The 24065-nt window shown below is 34.2% G+C and overlaps 1 protein-coding gene and 1 pseudogene across 1 annotated transcript; both read left to right on the top strand.

The window, feature by feature from the left end:
- The first annotated feature begins 4645 nt into the window (after positions 1-4645).
- On the top strand, positions 4646-5587 carry LOC102957438 (olfactory receptor 2T33-like). Its single transcript, XM_007092952.2, has one exon. The coding sequence runs from the start codon at positions 4646-4648 to the stop codon at positions 5585-5587; it is 942 nt and encodes a 313-aa protein (XP_007093014.2).
- A 14731-nt stretch (positions 5588-20318) lies between these two features.
- Positions 20319-23278, top strand: LOC102957155 (annotated as a pseudogene).
- Positions 23279-24065: the final 787 nt, after the last annotated feature.

Raw genomic sequence — 24065 nt, 5'->3', positions numbered from 1 at the left:
TCAGTTACTTCATGTGCAATTCCAAAATATTACTAGCATCTACTTCTTCTAGTTATTGCAATATTGGATAAGACGATGCATATGAAGGAATTATCATAGTGACTGTAGTACTACTTTCTACAATGTTTTATGATCCCTGTTATGTCTTAGTTGCTACATTTATTGTATGTAAATGAGCATCAGGAACATTTTAGCTTTAAAATTTAGGATCTAATTATTTTTTAAAGTACCACATTAAGACCAGCCCAATATATTGGTCATTGAGATGTTTAACATACAAAAAACAGTTGGGAAGGATAAACTTTGTTAATTCTTGGAAAACCACATTGAAGTGTAGACACAAATTAGATAATGAATCTAAAATGACATTGGGTTCTGTGTAATCATAGTTTTTATACAAGAAGAAAAGAAGTGGTAAAGTGATTTTTAGTTTGTTTTTAATGTGTAGAACAACAGAGATGATACTCCTGACTTGTAAATATATCTTGCATTTTGAACCTGTGAAGTCACACATAATTGAATTTTTGACAGGAAATACCAAAAGATAAGATTTTATCTTTTCATCTTTGCACTTACTTATTTAAATGAGATAAATTATTTTATGTATCAAATTCCATGAAATAGTAAAATTCTTAAAATATCTGCTATATTAAAAACATTAAAAATGTTTCAAAAGTAATAATCAAAGGATCTATTGCCTTATAATGTTTAAATTTGCCATGGTCATGTGTGTTTGCTCTATGTTAAAATAAAATCAGATGGTGGATTGAGTGCAGTGTCCAACTCAGAGTTATTGTAAATATTCTGTCAAACTGTCTCTAGAATACATGTCTACATAAATAAATTACATGTTAGTTCCTAAAAATATTCATGTTACTCTCCAATGTTTTGTTGGGCAACATCTATTTATGGCTAATAGATAAAATAGTAAGAAATTTATTAAAGCGAATCATAGTAAAGGTATTGTTTTGTGTCATTTGCTATGTGCTTATATGCTTTTTCTCTTGTAATTATCCATTAAGTCTAAAAGAGATAGATCCTACATTTACCTCCATTTTACACACAACGAGTCTTGAGAATTAAACCGATTTCAATTTCAATTTAAATTACCTAAATTTATCTAGATACCTAGAATAGGTATTCAAGTTCAAGAAGTCTAATACTTAAATCTATAGTTCCATACTAACAAAATTTAACAATTCTATTGAGTTCAGGATCAGGAGACCAATACTGCAATCAGTTCTCTATTTTTTTTTTAAAGTCCATTATTAAATGAATCAAATAACATTCCTTTTCTTTAAATAATGTCTTTCTTTCTTTCTTTCTTTCTTTGTACTTTAAATTCAAGTTAGTTAACAAACAGTGTAGTCTTGGCTTCAAGAACAGAACAGTGATTCATCTCTTACATATGATACCCAGTGCTCATCCCAAAAAAGTACCTTCCTTGATGCTTGTTACCCATTTAAACCATCCCCCCGCCAATCTCCCTCCAGCAATCCCCAGTTTGTTCTCTGTATTTAAGAGTCTCTTATGGTTTGCCTCCCTCAGTTTTTATCTTAGTTATCTTTCCTTTCCCTTATATTCACCTGCTGGGTTTCTCAAATTCCACATATGAGTGAAATCATATGATAACTGTCTTTCTCTGACTGACTTATTTCATTTAGCATACTACCCTCTAGTTCCATCCATGTTGTTGCAAATGCAATATTTCATTCTTTTTCATAACTGAATAGCAGTATTCCATTATATATATATATATATATATATATATATATATATATATATATCATATCTTCTTTATCCATCCATTCATCAGTTGATGGACATTTGGGCTCTTTCCATAATTTGGCTATTCTTGATAGTGCTGCTATACACATTGCGGTGCATGTGCCCCTTCAAATCAGCAGTTTTGTATCCTTTGGATAAATACTTATTAGTGCAATTTCTGGGTCATAGGGTAATCCTGTTTTCAATTTTTTGAGGCGACTTCGTACTGATTTCAAGAGTGGCAGATAACTTTATGAAAATTAATTTCCTGCTGGTTAAAGCTTAAATATAGAGACATTTATTATGACATTTCATTTGTAAATATAAGATAGAATAAATGAGGTATCTTATGTATCACAATGATTATTTAAAATTTTTAAATTTTATTTATTTTTGAGAGACAAAGAGAGACAGAGCATGAATGAGGTAGGAGCAGAGACAGAGGGAGACACAAAATCTGAAGCAGGTTCCAGGCTCTGAGCTGTCAACCCACAAACTGTAAGATCATAACCTGAGCTGAAGTTGGATGCTCAACCACCTGAGCTACCCAGGCGCCCCACAATGATTATTAAAGATGATTATGGTTAATGATTAATGATTCTAAGATGACTTAGAATGATAAAATCAATCAGTATAATTCAACAATTAACATTAAATGAATAATAATAAATGTCCTAAATATATGCAATATAAAATGTAAATTTTGTCTCAAAAACAATGTAATGAAAATTTTAGTATTTTAAATAGGCTGTGGAAGTTACTGGCAAAATATAGAAACAAAAAAAATGAAAACAGTGTACACAAATAACAAAATATATATAAATTATTTAAATCTGTAAGGAAATTTCAAACAATCCAGTAGAAAATATGAACATAAGATGTTCACAGTGAGCTTGAAGCAGTAATCCAAAAGTTTAAAATTGAAAGAGTTTCTGCTTAATATCATTAATAAACTTGTCACATGAGACAAAATTAATTTTCCTTCTCTGTGATTGGTTGTAATTTTTGCACCTAAAAATAACAGTATCATGCATCGAAGAATTGAAACAAATTAGATCAAAGGTTGTTGAGAATGAAAAAGTCAGGGATTCAGTTATCCAAAAACCAAAAAGTACTACTTTTATTTATTTTTTTCTCCAAATTTTAATTTAAATTCAAGTTAGTTAACATACAATGTAATACTAGTTTCAGGAGCAGAATTTAGTGATTCATCACTTACATACAACACCCAGTGCTCATAACAAGTGGCCTCCTTAACACACATCACCTGCTTAAATTATTTAATAAAGTCTTGCCACATGTATAAGGTCATAAATTATATTAACATAAAATTAGAAAAATCCCAGCTGTTCATAAATATATTGTTATATATGTAAACTATGTAATGAAATGGAGCAGTAATTAATACTTACTAAGATAGCTATTTTGATGAACAGAACACCTGTATCATTTAATGATATAATGGATAATGGTAATCTATGCTAGGCACTAAAAAGAATGCTAATTTTTATAAAAGATATTTTATCCATTTAAAAATTTAACTACTTACCAATTAATTTATTATAAAACCTAAATAAGGATTTGCTGTAGTATAGATTATAAATAAAGTCAAAGCCCAATCTTCTTGGTAATCATTAATCTGTTGCTCTCTTTGAAAGAGTGAATTTGTAAGGAAAATACAAGGTTCACACAAATGTAGAATAGAAAGTAATTTTCATATACAGCTAAGTCTACTTCCACAGATAATTACAGTTAAGAAAAATGAAAGCTTGAGGCTTTAGGGAAAAGGTAAGTTATTCCTGAAAATAAATGAGATGCTCCATATTTTATTTGAAGATACTCTTGTACCTCAGAGTAATTTGGGGCAACAAATTTATTTGAGTAAGTCTTAATTAACCACTTAGATAAATAACCAACTAACCAATTAATTAAATAAAGCAATTAAATTCCTAATTAATAATTTAATCAGTTAATGAATTAATCTCCTATCTTTAAGAGTGCATGATTACTGGTAAAAAAAATGTTAAATACTGCAAATAAAACAACTTTTTACACTTCTTACGATTATATTCATTATTGAAATTAAGTTTTTGTGATTCACACATTTAATTAAATTCAACATTTTGCGAGTACATATTATATATAAAAATTAACTGTTGGGAGTTCTCTAAACTGAGACAAATTCCCTGTAATCTTGAGTACACATAATAAGATGACCAATATGATGGTAGGTGCTCTGGAGCAGTATCTGTGGTAGCTGGAAGCGTGGTATATTGAAACCATGGGCTATGTACACATGTAAAATAGAGAAATATAGCCATTTCTCCCCTTCACCAGAAAACTGAGTTATACTAGTTTTACATTTAGTTTTGTGTGGTTTTAAAATTCAAACAGTTCCTCATGACATTGAAAGAAATTGTGAGAAATTAATTTAAACATATATGAGAGACATAAAAAAGTAATAAGTAGGAGATATAAACATCAGTATTGACTAAAATGCATGACTAAAAGGCTCTTTCAACATGGAAGTTCCCAAACATTAGAAAACTGGAAAGTCATATTTACCAACACCATGAGTAAATTGTGTGGCATACTAACAAGATATATAGAAATAATAGAAATGTAATGTGTACTGCAACATATACTTATTATCCAACTTTTTGGAATAAAAATATTGTGTAATAACAGCAGAGATGTATGATAGGATGGTAAGGCAAACATCTTGTCAGGAAGTGAAAGGCTAAAGACATAATTATTCCTCCAAGTCTCATTTTCCTTTGCGTCATTTGACCATGTCTTCTTAAGTAAATGCCTAAGTTTCCTTTCAAGAAGCTCTCATTTCTTAATTATTTACTGTCTTTCAGGCATGACTGGAGACATGAAATATGCAAATGTCACCACAGAGATAAACTTCATTCTTCTTGGGCTCTTTAACCACACTCAGACCCATCTGTTCCTCTTCTCCATGGTGCTCATGATCTTCCTCACCTCTGTGATGGGCAATGCCCTCTTGTTCATGCTCATTTGCAAGGACCCCCAACTGCACATGCCCATGTACTTCTTGCTTAGCCAGCTCTCCCTCATGGATGTGATGCTTGTCTCCACCATAGTCCCCAAAATGGCAGCCAACTACTTAATGGACACCAGATCCATCTCTCCTGCTGGCTGTGGGACCCAGATATTCCTGCTTCTGACTCTGGGAGGTGGCGAGTGCTTCCTCTTAGCTGCCATGGCATATGACCGCTACGTGGCCATATGTCACCCCCTGCATTACCCCATCCTCATGAATCAGAAGCTCTGCTTGCACATGACCATAGGCTCCTGGCTTCTGGGAGGAGTGGATGGGCTGATGCAAGCTGGTACGACTATGAGCTTCTCTTACTGTCATTCTCGGGAAATCAACCACTTCTTCTGTGAGGCACCCTCACTCGTTCGCCTTGCCTGTGCAGACACTACATTTTTTGAGTTATTCATGTATGTGTGTTGCATTCTGATGCTCTTGATCCCTCTATCTCTCATTTTGGCCTCCTACAGTCTCATCCTGGCTGCTGTGCTGAACATGAGGTCCACTGCAGCTCGAAAGAAAGCCTTTGCCACCTGCTCTTCTCACCTGGGTGTGGTGGGGCTCTTCTATGGTGCCATTATATTTATCTACATGCGGCCCAAATCCTACCGTTCAGTGGCCCATGACAAGGTGGTGTCCGCTTTTTACACCATTTTCACACCTGTGTTGAATCCCCTTATATACAGTGTGAGGAATAAAGAAATCAAGGGGGCTTTGAGAAAATTGTTGGAGAAACATTTTCTGGGACATCAATAGTGAAAGTAATTTCCGAAATTGGCAAGCAGCCAAATTGGATCCAGGTTATGAAATTCGTGATTTATCAATATATTATTCTCTTACTTTGCCAGTTTTCACTGGTTTTGAAATATATATTTATTATTTATTTGTAAATTAATTAAAAATTACATTTTTCCTACTTTCCTACATTTTCATAGTATTTTTGTTCTGAAATTTGGGCCTCAACAGTGAGCATACTCTAATGATTGAAGCCCTATAATATAATAAGGCATTCTAAAATTGAAAAAATACAGATTTTCAAATTTTAATGTTTATTAACTTGCTCATGTTTTCTCAGGGAAGCCCTACATCAGCCATTACCAGAGATAGCAAAGTCTCAAAGCATGGGTTCAATTTCTGCTTATGGCATACATATATATATGCTTCATTTATAAGTAGCCTAAAAAGGAGCATTCCAAACATAAAAAGAAGAGTAAAACTTCCCTGGTTCCCATGCAACCGAAGTCATACACTTCTCCTCATGGTAAAAGATTAAGATAAGTTCTGTAAATTTCTGAAATGTCTTTTGTCTAATGATCTGTAAACTTCTATCTGAATATATATATATATATATATATATATATATATATATATAACACTATACCAAACGTTAGTTTGCTAGAGTCCTTTCTTTGTGAAGATTGTGTATCCCAGGCATCTGTCTTAATTAGCACTGGAGTAAACCTCTTTCTTTCAGAGATTCTGAAAGGCTTGTTCATTTTGTAACAACAACATCAATCATGTATGTATGTATGTGTATATGTACATGCCTATATTTATATACATATATGTACACATATATGTATAATGGAAATAATTGTGATGGGGATGAATTATTTTAAAAGTGTGTAATAATTTTTTTAAAAAGCAACATATATCTTAACTTCATATGATTTTTGTAAAATAAGTTTCAAATAAAAATTATCATTATTATGAAATATGAAATAAATTTTAAAAAGTTGTAGGAAATATGTACCAAAATATTTGCTGGAAGTAAGTTTTCTGTGGGTATATATGATTAAAAACTCATTAGATACAAGATAAGGCAGATTAGGCTATACTCATTTAAATATTGTTAAAATATGTAGTAATCATGAAAGAAAAAATCAACATCTCTATCTGAGAAAAATATGTCCAACTTCAGCTCAGATCATGATCTCACTATCCATGGGTTCAAGCCCCACATCAGGCTCTATGCAGACAGTTCATCTTGAGCCTGCTTTGGATTCAAAGTCTCCCTCTTTCTCTGCTCCTCCCCCAACTGTACCCTGTCTCTCTCAAAAATGAATAATTTAAAAAAATTTAAAAATTAAAATAAAATATTATAAGGAACTGAAAATACCATTTATTTAAAAAAAACATTTTTGATGGCTTCTAAATTATCCAGTGGATATTTTCCCCAAGTTTTCAAAAATATTTACAGTAACTGAATGAGGGGCTTTTGGGTGGCTGTGCCAGTTGCGCATCTGAATCTTAATATCAGGTCAAATCATGATCTTGTGGTCTTGACACTGAGCCCCACACTGACCATGAAACCTGCTTGGGATTTTCTCTTTCCCTCTCTCTCTGCCTCCCCCCCACCAACTCTCTCTGTCTGTCAAAATAAATAATTAAACATTTAACATAATAAAATAATAAAATATAAAATAAAATAAAATAAAATAGTAACTGAATGGGCTCAATCCAAAATAGTCAGTGAGTTTGGTAAGACTAATTTTCAAATTTTTGATATTTATTTAATTCAAAGTGTTATAAACATTTAACAAGTCACACAAACTATTACCAATAAATAATAAAACATTTATTTGGTGATAACTATGCAGTTATAATCTCAAACATCTACTCATTTCGCTTTAAGGATATAAAGAACAATAACAGCAGAAGATGTTCAGTAAATATCCAGAACAAAATACAATTACAGTTAAGTTACTCCTCATGTATTATTAAGATAATTTGTGTATAGATATGTAACAAACCTCATTTCCTCAAGTTTTCAAAAGGTCTTTCAAGAAAGACTTTAAATTTTAGGGATAAATATCTGGAACATAACCTATAATTTTTAAACAAAACTGGTTTCTCTGCTTGAAACTGGAATTGGAAACATTGCACCTATTTGAATATAGAATGGAACCAGATGATAAATATAGGCATGATAATCCTCTTTCTTATATAAATAAGTTAAAATACTCTGGCTCCCATCTGACTTAACTTGTTATACTGACTCAATAGAACATGTTTTTAAAATAAAAGTCAATATAAATGACTTATAATTGGATTATAATGGATTTTTTGAGATTTTCTATTTTTATACAACTTTAAATCATCATTATTAGACAACTGAAGGAATTATAACAGAGTTCTTCAATATATTTCCTGAAAAAATACTCCTACTTACTTATATAAACAAAATCAATACTACTTGTAAAGAATTTTCAAAACATCTCTTCTTTCTTCCAATAGCAGAAGCCCACAGCCCTCCTAAAAAAATTATTAAAAAATAAACAAAAACATGATTAAATACCTCAAAACTATTAGTTCAATATCCAAGGCCAATTTATTGTTATGTATGCTGTCCTCACAGAGAATGTCCCCAATTTCCAGTTCTCATCCCTTAGATAAACTGAATCTGCTACCAACTAATTTACTTTCTTATTGCAATAAATCCATACAGTTGTGTTACATGGATGTGCAGAGTATACCTAAGGGAAGACTGTTCATCAAATGATGTGTTAAAATTTAAGTAAATATTAGTTATTAAGAAAATTATACTTGAAGTAGGCCTGGATTGTTGTAAATTTCCCTCTTAGAACTACTTTTGCTGCATCCTAAAGATTTTGGACAATTGTGTTTCATTGCCATTTGTTTCCTTTTGATGAATTGAAAGACATGTGCTTATCTATACACAAACTATCTGAATAATACATGAGGAGTAATTGTATTTCCCTCCGGAATTTTTGATTTCTTTTTTTTGACTTCTTAGTTGACTCACTTGTTATTTAGTAGAATGTTATTTAACTTTCATGCATGCATTTGTGTTATATCCACATTTTTTCCTCGTAGTTGATATATAAGCATCTTTTTTAATAAGAAATTTATTATCAAATTGGTTTCATACAACACCCAGTGCTCATCCCAACAAGTGCCCTCCTCAATACCCATCACCCACTTTACCCTCCCTCCCACCCCCCATCAAAACTCAGTTTATTCTCAGTTTTTAAGAGTCTCTTATGGTTTGGCTCCCTCCCTATCTTTTTTTTTCCCCTTCCCCTCCCCCATGGTCTTCTGTTAAGTTTCTCAGGATCCACATAAGAGTGAAAACATATGGAAACTGTCCTTCTCTGTATGACTTATTTCACTTGGCATAACACTCTCCAGTTCCATCCACGTTGCTGCAAAAGGCTATCTTTAATTCTTTCTCATTGCCAAGTAGTATTTAATTGTGTAAATAAACCACAACTTCTTTATCCATTCATCAGTTGATGGACATTTAGGCTCTTTCCCTAACTTTTTTATTGTTGAAAATGCTGTTATAAACATCGGGGAACAAGTGCCCCTATGCATCAGCACTCCTGTATCCCTTGGGGAAATTCCTAGCAGTGCTATTGCTGGGTCATAGGGTAGATCTAGTTTTAATTTTTTGAGGAAACTCCACACTGTATTCCAGAGTGGCTGCACAGGTTGAATTCCCACCAACAGTGCAAGAGGGTTCCCATTTCTCCACATCCTCGCCAGCATCTATAGTCCCCTCATTTGTTCATTTTAGCCACTCTGACTGGCGTGAGGTGACATCTCAGTGTGGTTTTGATTTGTATTTCCCTGATGATGACTGGCACTGAGCATATTTTTCATGTGCCTGTTGGCCATCTGTATGTCTTCTTTAGAGAAGTGTCTATTCATGTTTTCTGCCCATTTATTCACTGGGTTATTTGTTTTTTGGGTGTGGAGTTTGGTGAACTCTTTATAGATTTTGGATACTAGCCCTTTGTCTGATATGTCATTTGCAAATATCTTTTCCCATTCCGTTGGTTACCTTTTAGTTTTGTTGATTGCTTCCTTTGCAGTGCAGAAGATTTTTATCTTCATTTGGTCCCAATAGTTCATTTTTGTTTTTAATTCCCTTGCCTTTGGAGGTATGTTAGGTAAGAAATTGATGTGGCTGAGGACAGAGAGGATTTTTTCCTGCTTTTTCCTTTAGGGTTTGGATGGTTTCCTGTCTCACATTCAGGTCCTTCCTCCATTTTGAGTTTATTTTTTTTATTTTTATTTTTTTTAACATTTATTTATTTTTGAGACAGAGAGAGACAGAGCATGAACGGGGGAGGGTCAGAGAGAGGGAGACACAGAATCCGAAGCAGACCCCGGGCTCTGAGCTGTCAGCACAGAGCCTGACGCGGGGCTCAAACTCACGGACCGCGAGATCATGACCCGAGCCAAAGACGGCCGCCTAACCGACTGAGCCACCCAGGCGCCCCCATTTTGAGTTTATTTTTGAGAATGGTGTAAGAAAGTGGTCTAGTTTCATTCTTCTGCATGTTGCTGTCCAGTTCTCCCAGTGCTATTTGGTAAAGAGAATGTCTCTCTTCCATTGGATATTCTTTTCTGCTTTGTCGCAGATTAGTTGGTCATATTTTTGTGGGTCTAATTCTGGGGTTTCTATTCTATTCCATTGGTCTGTGTGTCCGTTTTGTGCCAATACCATGCAGTCTTGATGATGACAGCTTTGTAGTAGACGCTAAAGCCTGGGATTGTGATGCCTCCCGCTTTGGTCTTCTTCTTCAATATTACTTTGGCTCTTTGGGGTCTTTTGTGGTTCCACACAAATTTTAGGATGGTTTGTTCTAGCTTCGAGAAGAATGCTGGTGCAATTTTGATTGGGTTTGCATTGAATGTGTAGATAGCTTTGGGTAGTATTGACATTTTCACAATATTTATTCTTCGTACCCATGAGCATGGAATGTTTTTCCATTTCTTTATATCTTCTTCAATTTCCTTCATGCGCTTTCTATAGTTTTCAGCATACAAATGTTTTACATCTTTGGTTAGGTTTATTCCTAGACATTTTATGCTTCTTGATACAATTTTGAATGGGATTAGTTTCTTTGTCTTTCTCTTGCTTCATTTTTAGTGTATAAGAATGCAACTTATTTCTGTACATTAATTTTGTATCCTGTGACTTTCCTGAATTCATGTGTCAGTTCTTTTCGTGGAATCTATCAGGTTTTCCATGTATAATATCATGTCATCTGCAAAAAATAAAGGCTTGACTTCATCTTTGCCAGTTTTGATGCGTTTGATTTCCTTTTGTTGTCTGATTGCTGATGCTAGAACTTCCAACACTATGTTAAACTGCAGTGGTGAAAGTGGACATCCCTGTCGTGTTCCTGATCTCAGGGAGAAAGCTCTCAATTTTTCCCCATTGAGGATGGTATTAGCTGTGGACTTTCATAAATGGCTTTTACTATGTTTAAGTATGCTCCTTCTTTCCTTACTCTCTCGAGGGTTTTTATTAAGAAAGGATGCTGAATTTTGTCAAATGCTTTTTCTGCATTGATTGACAGGATCATATGGTTCTTATCTTTTCTTTTATCAATATGATGTGTCACATTGATTTATTTGCAAATATTGAACAGCTCTGCAGCGCATGAATGAATCCCACTTGATCATGGTGAATAGTTGTTTTTATTTGCTGTTGAATTCTATTTACTAGTATCTTGTTGAGAAATTTTGCATCCATATTCATCAGGGATATTGGCTTGTAGTTCTCTTTTTTGCTGGGTCTCTGTCTCATTTGGGAATCAAAGTAATGTTGGTTTCAAAGAATGAGTCTGGAAGTTTTCCTTCCCTTTCTATTTTTTGGAAGAGCTTGAGATGGGTAGGTATTATATCTGCTTTAAATGTCTTAGAATTCCCCTGGGAAGCCATCTGGTCCTGGACTCTTATTTGTTTGGAGACTTTTGACAACTGATTCAATTTCTTTGATGGTTATGGGTCTGTTCAGTTTTTTCTATTTCTTCCTGTGTGAGTTTTGGAACTGTGTGTGTGCTTAGGAATTTGTCCATTTCTTCCAGGTTTTCCAGTTTGTTGGCATATCATTTTCCATAGTATTCCCTGATAATTGCTTGTATTTCTGAGGGATTGGTTGCAATAATTCCATTTTCATTTGTGATTTTTTTCTATTTGGGTGATCTCCCTTTTCTTTTTTAGAAACCTGGCTAGAGGTTTATCAATTTTGTTTATTTTTTTCAAATAAACAAGTCTTGGTTTCATTGATCCGCTCTATTTTTTTTTAATTCTATATTGTTTATTTCTGCTCTGATCTTTGTTATTTGTCTTCTTCTGCTGGGTTTTGGGTGTCTTTGCTGTTCTGCTTCTATTTCCTTTAGGTGTGCTGTTAGATTTGTATTCGGGATTTTTCTTGTTTCTTGAGATAGGCCTGCATTGCAATGTATTTTCCTCTCAGGACTGCTTTCCCTGCATCCCAAAGCGTTTGGACTGTGGTATTTTCATTTTCATTTGTTTCCATATATTTAATTACTTCTCTAATTGTCTGGTTGACCCATTCATTCATTAGTAGGGTGTTCTTTAACTTCCATGCTTTTGGAGGTTTTCCAGACTTTTTCCTGTGGTTGATTTCAAGTTTCATAGCATAGTGGTCTGAAAGTGTGCATGATATGATCTCAATTCTTTCATACTTATGAAGGGCTGTTTTGTGACCCAGAATGTGATGTATCTTGGAGAATGTTCCATGTGCGCTCGAGATGAAAGTATGTTCTGGTTCCTTGGGATGCAGAGTTCTAAATATATTTGTCAAGTCCATCTGATCCTATGTATCATTCAGGGCCTTTGTTTCTTTATTGATCCTCTGTCTAAATGATCTATCCATTGTTGTATGTGGAGTATTAAAGTCCCCTGCAATTACCACATTCTTATCAATATGGTTGCTTATGTTTATGATTAATTGTTTTATATATTTGGAGGCTCCTGTATTTGTCACATAGACATTTTTATTTGTTAAATTTTCCTGATGGATAGACCCTGTAATTATTATATAATGCCCTTCTTCATCTCTCTTGCCTTTAATGTATTTATTTTATTTTATTTTTAAAATATTTTAATGTCTATTTATTTTTGAGGGACAGAGAGAGACAGTATAAGTGGGGAATGTGCAGAGAGAGAGAGAGACATAGAACATGAAACAGGCTCTAGGCTCTGAAGTATCAGCTCAGGGCCCGACTCAGGGCATGAACTCACAAGCCATGAGCTTATGACCTGAGCTGAAGTCGGACCCTTAACCAACTGAGCCACCCAGGCACCCTCTTACAGCCTTTTTTTAAATCTTTTTTAACGTTTATTTATTTTTGAGACAGAGAGAGACAGAGCATGAACAGGGGAGGGTCAGGGAGAGAGGGAGACACAGAATCTGAAAGAGGCTCCAGGCTCTGAGCAGTCAGCTCAGAGCCCGACACGGGGCTTGAACTCACAGATCACCAGATCATGACCTGAGCCGAAGTTGGATGCTCAAACAACTGAGCCACCCAGGCACCCCTCAGCCTTTAATTTAAAGTCTAGTTTGTCCGATATAAGTATGGCTACTCCAGGTTTGTTTCGACTTCCAGGAGCATGATTGATAGCTCTCCATCCCCTCACTTTCATTCTGCAGGTTTCCTCAGGTCTAAACTGAGTCTCTTACAGACAGCAAATAGGTGGGTCTTGTTTTATTATTTACTCTGATACCCTATGTCTTTTGGTTGGAGCCTTTAGTCCATTTACATTCAGTGGTATTATTGAAAGATTTGTGTTTAGACTCATTGTGATGTCTGTAGGTTTCATGCTTGTAGTGATGTCTCTGGCACTTTGTGGTCCATGCAACATTTCACTTACAGAATCCCCCTTAGGATCTCCTGTAGGGCGGGATTAGTGGGGATTAATTCCTTCAGTTTTTGTTTTTGTTTTTGTTTTTGTTTTTGTTTTTTTGGTAAAACCTTAATCTCTCCTTCTATTCTGAATGACAGAGTTGCTGGATAAAGGATTCTTGGCTGCATAGTTTTTCTGTCATCAAATAAACATCTTAACATTACACCTAAAGAAGCTAGAAAAAAGAGAACAAACAAAACCCAAACACAGAAAAAGTAAGGAAATAATAAAGATTGGAGCAGAAATAAGGTATATACAACTAAAAACATAAAGGATATCAATGAAACCATGGTCTGGTTTATTGAAAAATTAACAAAATTGATAGGGGTGCCAGGAGCTCATTCAGTAAAGTTTCTGACCCTTGATTTTGTCTCAGGTCATGATTCAGAGTTCATGAGTTTGAGCCCTGTGTCTGGTTATATGCTGACAGTGTGGAGTCAGCAGCTTGGTATTCTCTCTTTCCCTCTTTTTGCCCCTCACACACTCATGCTTTCTCTCTCTCTCTCTCTCTCTGTCTCTCTCTCTCTCTGTCTCACTTTCTCAGTAAACATTAAAAACAAGAACAAAATTGATAAACCTTTAGCCAGATTCATTAAAAAAATGGTGAGATAAAATTACAAATGAATGTGGAGAAATAACACCACAGAAATACAAACAATTGTAACAGAATGTTATGAAAACCTATATGCCAACAAATTGGACAACTTAGAAGAAATGGATAAATTCCTGTAAACAAACGCCTAAGAAAACTAATGCACGATGAAATAGAAAATTTAAACAGACCAATTACCATTAATGAAATTCAATCAGTAATTAAAAACACCCAACAAACAAAAGTTCAGGTCTTGACAGCTTCATAGATGAAATCTACCAAATATTTAAAGAAAAGCACATACTTATTCTTCTCAAACTATTCCAAGAAATAAAAAAGGAAGGAAAACTTCTATATTCATTCTATGAGGCCATATTCAACCTGACACAAAAACTAGATAAGGACATTAAAAAATAAAATAACCAGAGTCCAGTAACCCTGATGACAATAGATGCAAAAATCCTCAACAAAATATTAGCAAACTGAACCCAACAATACTTTGAAAATTATACACTGTGATCAAATGACATTTATTCCTGGGATGTAAATATGGTTCAATACTCATAAAAAAAGTTAATGTGATAAGTCAAATCAATGAGAGAAAGGAAAACAATCATATGTTAACTTCATTAGATGAAGAAAAAGCATTTGGCAAATTACATTCATTTATGTGTTAAAGAAAACCCTCTGAAAAGTAGGACTAGAGGGAGCATACCTCAATAATAAAATCTTTAGATGAAAAATTCACATCAACCTCACTTTCAATAGTGAAAAGTTGAGAACTTTTTCCTTAACGTCAAGAATAAGACAAAGAATGTACACTATTGCCAATTTTATTCAACAAAATACTAGAAGTCTTAGCAATAGCAATTAGAGAATATATGGAAATAAAAGGTATCCAAACTGGTAGGCAAGAAGAAAACCTTTCTCTATTTGCAGATGTCATATTACTATATATAGAAAACTCAAAAGACTCCACCAGCAAATTACAAGAACTGATAAGTGAATTCAGTGAAGTCCCAGGATAAAAAAATAAGTGTACAGAAATCTGTTGCATTCTTATATACTAGTAATGAAGTGAAATTAAGGATTCAATTGCACCAAAAACAATAAAATACCTGGGAATAAACTAACCAAAGTGGGGAAAGACCTGTACAGTGAAAACTATAAAATATGGGGGCAGCTGTATGGCTCAGTTAAGCATCTGACTCTTTATTTTTAACGTTTATTTATTTTTGAGACAGAGAGAGAGACAGAGCATGAACAGGGGAGGGTCAGAGAGAGGGACACACAGAATCCAAAACAGGCTCCGGGCTCTGGGCTGTCAGCACAGAGCCTGACGTGGGGCTCGAACTCACAGACCGCGAGATCATGACCTGAGCCGAAGTCGGCCGCTTAACCGACTGAGCCACCCAGGTGCCCCTGACTCTTTTTTTTAATATTTATTTTTAGGAGACAGAGAGAGAGAGAGAGCATGAGTTGGGGAGGAACAAAGAGAAAGGGAGACATGGAATGTGAGGCAGGCTCCAGGCTCTGAGCTGTCAGGACAGAGATCAACTTGGGGCTTGAATTCATGAACCATGAGATCATGACTTGAGCTGAAGTCAGACACTTAAACAACTGAGTCATCCAGGCGCCCTAAGCATCTGACTCTTGATTTCAGCTCAAGTCATGATTTGACAGTTTGTGGGTTCAAGCCCTCTGTCAGGCTCTGAGCTGAAGAGCTTGGAGCCTGCTTGAGATTCTCTCTCTCCCTCTCTCTCTCTCTCTCTGCCCCTCCCCTGCTCTTCTGTCTCTCAGACATAAACATTAAAAAATATAAAATACAATGAAAGAAATTCAAGATAATGCAAAGAACTGGGAGATATTCCATACTCATTGATTGGAAGAACAAATATTGTTAAAATTTCTATACTAACCAGAACAATCTACATATTTAATGCAATCCCTATCAAAATACCAACAAGAGCTTTACAGGACTAGAACAATTCTAAAATATGTAAGGATCCATAAAAGATCTCAAATAGCTGAAGCAATCTTGTAAAAGAAAACCAATCCTGGAGGCATCACAATTCCAGACTTCAAGTTATATTATGAAGCTGTAGTAATCAAACCAGTAGGTACTGGCACAAAAATAGTGCATGCATGTATTAATTAATTAATTATGTATCTTAATTTGTATTATATAATAAATTATATATATATATATAATTTTAATGATTATACACACAATTATTCCATTTTTCCATGAGTGATAAATTCATCATAAATTGGAGGAAATTACAATAATACTCATGAACGAACTACTTAAAAGGATAAAAAAGTAAAAGAATCAATTATTTTATAGTAAGCTCTTTTATTGTAAGTACATTTAAGAAATATATACAAACAATATCAATAAGGAAGGCCATCCAAGATGGCAGCATGGGAAGACCCTGAACTCACCTCCTCCATGGACACACCAATATCTACAGTATCATATGGAAAATTTTCCATTGGAAAAAAACAGTAAAAACTAATTTAACAGGTCACTTTACAACAAAGGGTAAAAGCACTGTAACAAGGTGAATAGGAGAGTCAGACATGTGATCTCTCCAAAAACCACACCCCAGCACAATAACCTACAAGAACCAGGTTCTTGAATCTCACTGCCATAGAAATGAATGCTGGGGAAACCTGGGTGACTCAGTTAAGTGAGAGACTTCAGCTCAGGTCATGATTTGCGGTTTGTGAATTCAATCCCTGCATTAAGACTCTCTGGTTGTTGGCACAGAACTCACTTCAGATCTTCTGTGCCTCTCTCTGTGCACCTCCCCTGCTCATTCTCTCTCTCTCTCTCTCTCTCTCTCTCTCTCTCTCTCCTCTCTCAAAAATAAATAAAAATTTTAAAAAGTGAACTTTGAAGATAAATAAAAGGGGTGGAGTTTATTAGAGATAGCTTGAATACAAGGGAATGGAAAAGAAAGAGGAATGTCACTTCTTGGAAGGGTTAGTTTGTAAGTATTTTAAAGGAACTTTTTCAAAGGGCTAGAGACAATGAGTCAGGAAGTGTTCTTCAGTCCTACAGTCATTATCTATCTCATAGTTGTTACTTGTTAGTGGACATAAGACAATCACAGGATGCCTTTCTTCATGGTCAACATTGTTTATGGCTTCTGGAAAATAGAAATGCTTGTGAAAGTGGTCTTTAAATTGTCACTTCTAATTTTGCCCAGACAACAATTACTGCTTGAAAGCTGTTATTTCTCACTTGGTATCTTTCCCAGAAGGTATTTATCTCTAAGTATAAGGAAACTTTTAACCCTTGCCTCAGACCAGTGGCTTTACAGGAGTTAATTCCCTTCTCCCTGCCATGTTCTGTCTCAGAACTACCATATGATCCAGCTCTTCCACTTCTGCGTATTTATCTGAGGAAAACAAAGCACCAATCTAAAAATATATGTACACCCCTATGCTTATTGTCAAATTATTCATAATAAGCAAGATATGGGACACACACACACAAGCACAATGGAATACTACTTAAACATAAGAAATAATGAAAATCTTGCCATCTGAGATGACATAAATAGACCTCAGATCATTATTTGTATTAAAATGTCATAGAAAGACAACACCATATGATTTCTCTTATAAAGTGGAATCTAAAACAAACAAAGAAAGCAAAATCATACTCAAAGATACAAAGAACAGATTGGTAGTTTTCAGAAGGAAAAGTGTTCAGGGGTGGGAAAACGGGTGAAGGGAATTAATCTCACAAATGTGGAAAGTGATACTTATATTTACACAGGAAAGTCAAGGTCACAAGAGTGGTAAAAATGAACCCAAGAGCTAAAGATTTCCTGGAAATTGAAAAAAATAAACTACAAATTGATAAAAAGCCAGCCAGTATAGAATCAAATTAAAAAGTGATTGGCATAATAAATTCAATCTGCTGTAGCTTGTATTTTTGTAATCATATATTTTATTACTTAGATAGAAACAAACATATAAACTATAAAATATAATATATATAGAAACAAACTAAAGCTAATAAGTTCAAAAAAAGAAAAAAGCTGAATTTTACCATGTAATTTTAAACAAGTAATTCCAGAACCAGATAGATCTACACTTTAATATATTTTTAAATCACATTCCTTTCCAAGACCATTTATGTATACTTTACTTTTCCTTGTAAATGATTATCTTATTTTAATGAACCACAGCTTTCTGAAAGGGAAGAGGAAAGTATATTTAAGTTCTTGAAATCTCTAAAATCCTTAAAAATTAAACATCATTGGCACCTCAAGAGTAATACTTATGAGGCACTAGCATATTATTAGAAAAAAAAGTATTTTTAGCAAAAGATGTCAATAGACCATGCCCTTTAATAGTTTATTCTGGACACTAATATGAACAAGTTTGATGTTGCCAGACAAAGAAAGATGTTTAGGATAATGCTGCTCAAAGGTGATGCGGATCCAGCCTGTTGGGAATTATCATTTTTGTGTGAGTAGGTCACACTAACATCTTAATATTTAGTATTTTATTTTTAATTTTGAACTCCAGAAAATCTGCAGTTATACGAAACCCTCTATACAGTTTTAAATATAAAATTTACTATGTTATCTCTCTTACAATCTGAAGCAATAAAATGAAGGACAGTTTAATCAGATTAAAATTTTTGTACTAATTTATCAATAGTCAAATAAATGACTTAGGGGTTCCTATTTTATTTTTTACAGAAAACATTGATTAATCTCCCCAGTATCCTGGGGAAGAAGACTTATAATTTTAATACTCACTAATGGCAACAGGGATCAGAAAAATATAGAAGGGAAAATTATAGACAGCCTCCTAAATATTGTATGATTATGAGAAAAAGTAGACAATGTATTTGTGCCTTTAACAGCATTGAAAAGAGAGGAATTTGTGGTTTAAAGTAACAGTATAACAGTTTTAGCACCATTGCAAGAGAAATACTATGGAAACAGAAAAGAGACAAAAAAATCTCTAATGTTGTCAAACCATAGCAAAAATGAAAAAAAAAAAATTAAAGCATTAAATTTTCACATTGCCACACTAGTCAATGCTCAGTTTTCATTATTCTATTTAATTCCATTGTAGATATTTTAAATGAAGGATAAGTTGATTCCTTATTTTAAATTACCACACTTTGTGTACACCACACAAATTACTACACTACACTTTGTATCCATAGTCAATTTTGTTAGAAATTATCCTTTGGAATCCTATTTGTGTAGGTTTATATACATTCCAATTTGTGGCAAATAGTTTTAGTTGTGTACTACAAAAATAAAAATAGGAATTTATTAAACAAATAAATATTATCACATCTTGGGAAAATATAAATATCTACCACTCATTTTATTTAATTGACACAATTATTTTATTTTCCATTAAGTACTATAAACATTATTCACACTCTAAATAATCAGTAAGATTATGACTGTTTCTATAATTTATTTCACCTAAAATACATAAAGGAAATGTATAGATACCACACATTATTTGAAAAGTTAGGATCTATTTATTTCATATTTTATAATATACTTAACCACAAATAGAAATAATGTAAGAAACTGCATTTCATAACTAGAAATTCATGTGAATTATTGTAATTATTCTATAAAAACTCATACACCTCTGGGACACCTGACTGACTCAATTGGAGGAGGATGTTACTCTTACTCTGGGGTGGTGAGCTCAAGTCTCATGTTGGATGTAGAGATTACTAAAAAATAAAATAAACTGTTAAAAAAGAACACATATACTTCTTTTACATAATGCAAGCAAAATTTAGTGTAAATGACTATATTTTATGCTGTATATGTTTACCTCATCAAAATAAAATAACATCTTTTATAAAAAATCCCATAAAATAGATACCTGCATAAACAACTGCAGTGGAAACAACACAAATGTCCATAGATGGAATGAGTTAATGAGTAAAATGTCGTATATGCATGGGAAGGAATATTATTCAGTCTTATAATGGAAGAAAATTCTGACACACGTTACAGCATAGATGAATATTGAGCGCGTGCATGCACGCGCGCACACACACACATACACACACATACACACACACACACAATACTATATAATTCTACTTATCTGAAGAGTAGTCCAATTTATAGAGACAGAAAATAGAATGCCCTTGCCAGGGGCTGGGGGAAAAAGGAAATTGAAAGTTATTGATTAATGGACACAGAATTTCAGTTTGAGAATATCAGAAGAGACTTGGGGATTAATGTTGGTAATGACTGTGTAATAATATGGCAATAATTAATGCCACATAGTAGAGTGCTATTTGGTTTTGGTAGTATAGACATTTTAACAATATTTGTTCTTCCAATCCATGAGCATGGAATGTGTGTCATTTTTTGGTGTTTGTGTCCTTTTCAATTTCCTTCATCATTGTTTTATAGTTTTCTGACTACAAGTATTTCACTTCTTTGGTTAGGTTTATTCCTAAGCATGTTTTGAGTGCAATTGTAAATGAAATTGTTTTCTTAATTTATATTTTTATTACCTAATTGTTTGTGTGTAGAATTTCAATGAATTTCTTTTTTTTTAATGTTTATTTATTTTTGAGACAGAGAGAGACAGAGCATGAACGGGGGAGGGTCAGAGAGAGGGAGACATAGAATCTGAAACAGGCTCCAGGCTCTGAGCAGTCAGCACAGAGCCTGACGCGGGGCTTGAACTCACAGACCGCAAGATCATGACCTGAGCCGAAGTCGGACGCTTAACTGACTGAGCCACCCAGGCGCCCCTCAATGAATTTCTTTACATTGATCTTGTATCCTGCAACTTTACTGAATTCATTTGTAAGTTCCTGTGGTTTCTTTCTTTCTTTTTGTTTTCTATATATAGTATTATGCCATCTACAAATAGTGAAAATTTTACTTCTTCCTTATAATTTGATTTATTTTATTTTTGCTGTTGTTGTTGTTATTGTCTAATTACTATGGATGGGACTTCCAGTACTATGTTGAATAAAAGCAGTGAGAGTGGACATCCCTGTGTTGTGCCTGACTGAAGAGGAAAAGCTCTCAGCTTTTCTCCATTGAGTAAAATATCCACTGTGAGTTTTTCATGTATGGCCTTTATTATGTTGAGGTATGTTCCCTCCAAATCTACTTTCTTAAGGGTTTTTACATTGAATCGATGTTGCACTTTGTCAAAAATTTTTTCTGAATCTATTGTAATAATCATATGGTTTTTATTCTTGCTCTCATTGATGTACTGTATCACATTGATTTGTGGATAATGATCCATACTTGTGTCCTGAAATTAAGTCCCAATGATCATGATGAATTATTTTATTAATGTATTGTTGATTCCGTTTGCTACAATTTTTTTAGGATTTTTGCATCCATGTTAATTACTGATATTGACCTGTGGTTCTCTCTTTTTGTTGTGTCTTTATCCGGTTTTGGTATCAGGGTGATACTGGCCTCAAATAATGAATTTGGAACTTTTCCTTCTTCTATTTTTTGGATGTTTTGATTACTATAGATATCACTAATCCTTCTTTAAATGTTTTATAGAAATCACCTGTGAAGTCATCTTGTCTGGGACTTTTTTTGTTGATGTTGGTAGTTATTTGATTACTGATGCAATCTCCTTGCTGGTAATTAGTCTATATAAATTTTCTAATTTTGGTAGGTTATATTATTATAGAAATTTATACATTTCTTCTAGTTTGTCTAATTTGTTGGCATATACTCGTTCATAATATTCTCTTACAATTGTTCATTTTTCTGTGGTGTTTGTTGCTATTTCTCCTTTTTTATTAGTGATTTTGTTCATTTGAATCCTCTCTCTCTGTATCTGTCTTTCTGTCTCTCTGTTTCTCTCTCTCTCTCTCTTTTATGAGTCTGGATAGAGGTTTAGCAATCTTGTTGATCACTCCAAAGAACGAGCTTCTGGTTTCACTGAGCTATCTGTTCTATTTTTTCTTGTTTCTATATCTTTTATTTCTACTCTATTCATTTCCTTCCTCCTGCTGGTTCGATGTTTTTATATATTCTTCCCTTCCTAGCTCCTTTACATGTAAGGTGAAGTTATTTGAGATTTTTCTCAAATAACTTCTTATTCTTAATTTTTTAAAATTTAAATCCAAGTAGCTAACATATAGTGTAAAAATGATTTCAGAAATATAATTTAGTAATTAATCAATTCCATATAACACCCAGTGCTCATCCCAACAAGTGTGCTCCTTAATGTCAATTTTCTATTTAGTCCATCCCCCGCTGAACACCCCAACAGCAACTCTCAGTGTGTTATCCTTATTTAAAAGTCATTTACAGTTTGTTTCCCTCTCTGTTTTTATCTTATTCTTGCTTCCATCCCCCCTATGTTCATCTGCTTTGTTTCTTAAATTTCATATATGAATGAAATTATATGATAAGCAATACAGCATATTATAAATTGTGTGGTTCATATCCCCAGGAAGCAGAGATTCTTGTCCTTCTGTTGTGATAACCTGGTCAATGTCATAAGATACTTACCCACCCAGACATTCAACTTTGCCTTCAAAGATAAATACAAGCAGACCTTCCTGGGTAGTGTGGACAAGAAAACCATTTTGGTGCTACTTTGCAGTGAATCTGTCATCAGTTGGTGTCGCTGGAGCCATACCCTTGTGTTTTGTGTATCCTCTTGATATTGTATGTTCCCCTCTAGAAATTGATGGGGGCAAAATTGGAGCTGAAAGGGAATCCAGAGGCCTTGGTGACTGCCTGGTTAAGATCTATAAATCTGATGGGATGGAGGGTATGTACCAAGGCTTTAATGTATCTGTTCAAGGTATTGTCATCTACCAAGATGCCTACTTTGGTATCTATGACACTACAAAGGGAATGATCACAGATCCTAAGAATACACACATCTTCATCAGTTAGATTATTCCACATTCTGTACATTGGTTGCTGGGTTGATATCTTATCCATTTGACAGGTTTGTTGCTGAATGATGATGCATTCAGAGCACAAAGAAACTGATATCACGTACACAGGAATGCTTGACTGCTGGAGGAAGATTTCTAATGATGAAGGAACAAAAACTTTTTTAAAGGGTGCATGGTCCAATGTTTTCAGAGGCACGGGTGGCGCTTTGTGCTTGTCTTGTGTGATTATATCAATAAGTTCCCATAAGTTATTTCCTAATCACGCCCCCTCCTGTGAACAGGTATACTGTATTATATAACATATCTTGAGCATATTTGACAGACTGTTGAATGCTATTTGTCAATAACAAGTATTTACAGGTTGAAAATGGGAAGCATTAAAGGTTGCCTGGGTGGCTCAGCTGGTTAAGCATCTGAATCTTGATTTCCACTCAGGTCATTACTTATGGTTCATGAGATCAAGCCTCATATTGGGCTCTAAACTGTAATCATGGAGCCTGCTTGAGATCCACTCTCTCTCTCTCTCTCTCCCCTCCCCCTCCCATGCTCTCTCTCTCTCTCTCTCTCCCTCCCTCCCTCTCTGTCTCTCTCATATTAAACAAATAAATAATAAACAAATAATCCATGTGAAAAATGAGCAGAAGACATGAGTAGACATTTTTACAAATACATACAGATGGCCAACAGACACATGAAAAAATGTCCAATATCACTAATCATCAGGGAAATACAAATCAATGATTAAATGTCACCACACACCTGTGAGAATGCATAAAATTAACAACACAGGAAACAACAGGTGTTGGGGAAGATGCAGAGAAAGGGGAACCCTCTTATACTGTTGGTGGGAATGAAAACTAGTGTAGCCACTCTGGAAAAAAGTATGGGGTTTCCTCAAAAAGTTAAAAATAGAACTACCTATGATCCAGCATTGCACTACTAGTTTTTTACCCAAAGGATACAACAATATCAATTTGAAGTGCCCTGATATAGAGACCAGGGTCCCCCCTGGCTTGCACACACTTGAGCTTTAG

This window comes from Panthera tigris, chromosome A1 (assembly GCF_018350195.1).
Source record: "Panthera tigris isolate Pti1 chromosome A1, P.tigris_Pti1_mat1.1, whole genome shotgun sequence".
Classification (NCBI taxonomy): Eukaryota; Metazoa; Chordata; class Mammalia; order Carnivora; family Felidae; genus Panthera; species Panthera tigris.
Note: the sequence above shows the minus strand (reverse complement) of the source record. Positions and strands in the feature narration are given on the sequence as shown.

Coding starts and splice junctions, on each gene's coding strand:
- LOC102957438 (XM_007092952.2), top strand. CDS start 4,646: ATGAAATATGCAAATGTCACCACAGAGATAAACTTCATTCTTCTTGGG.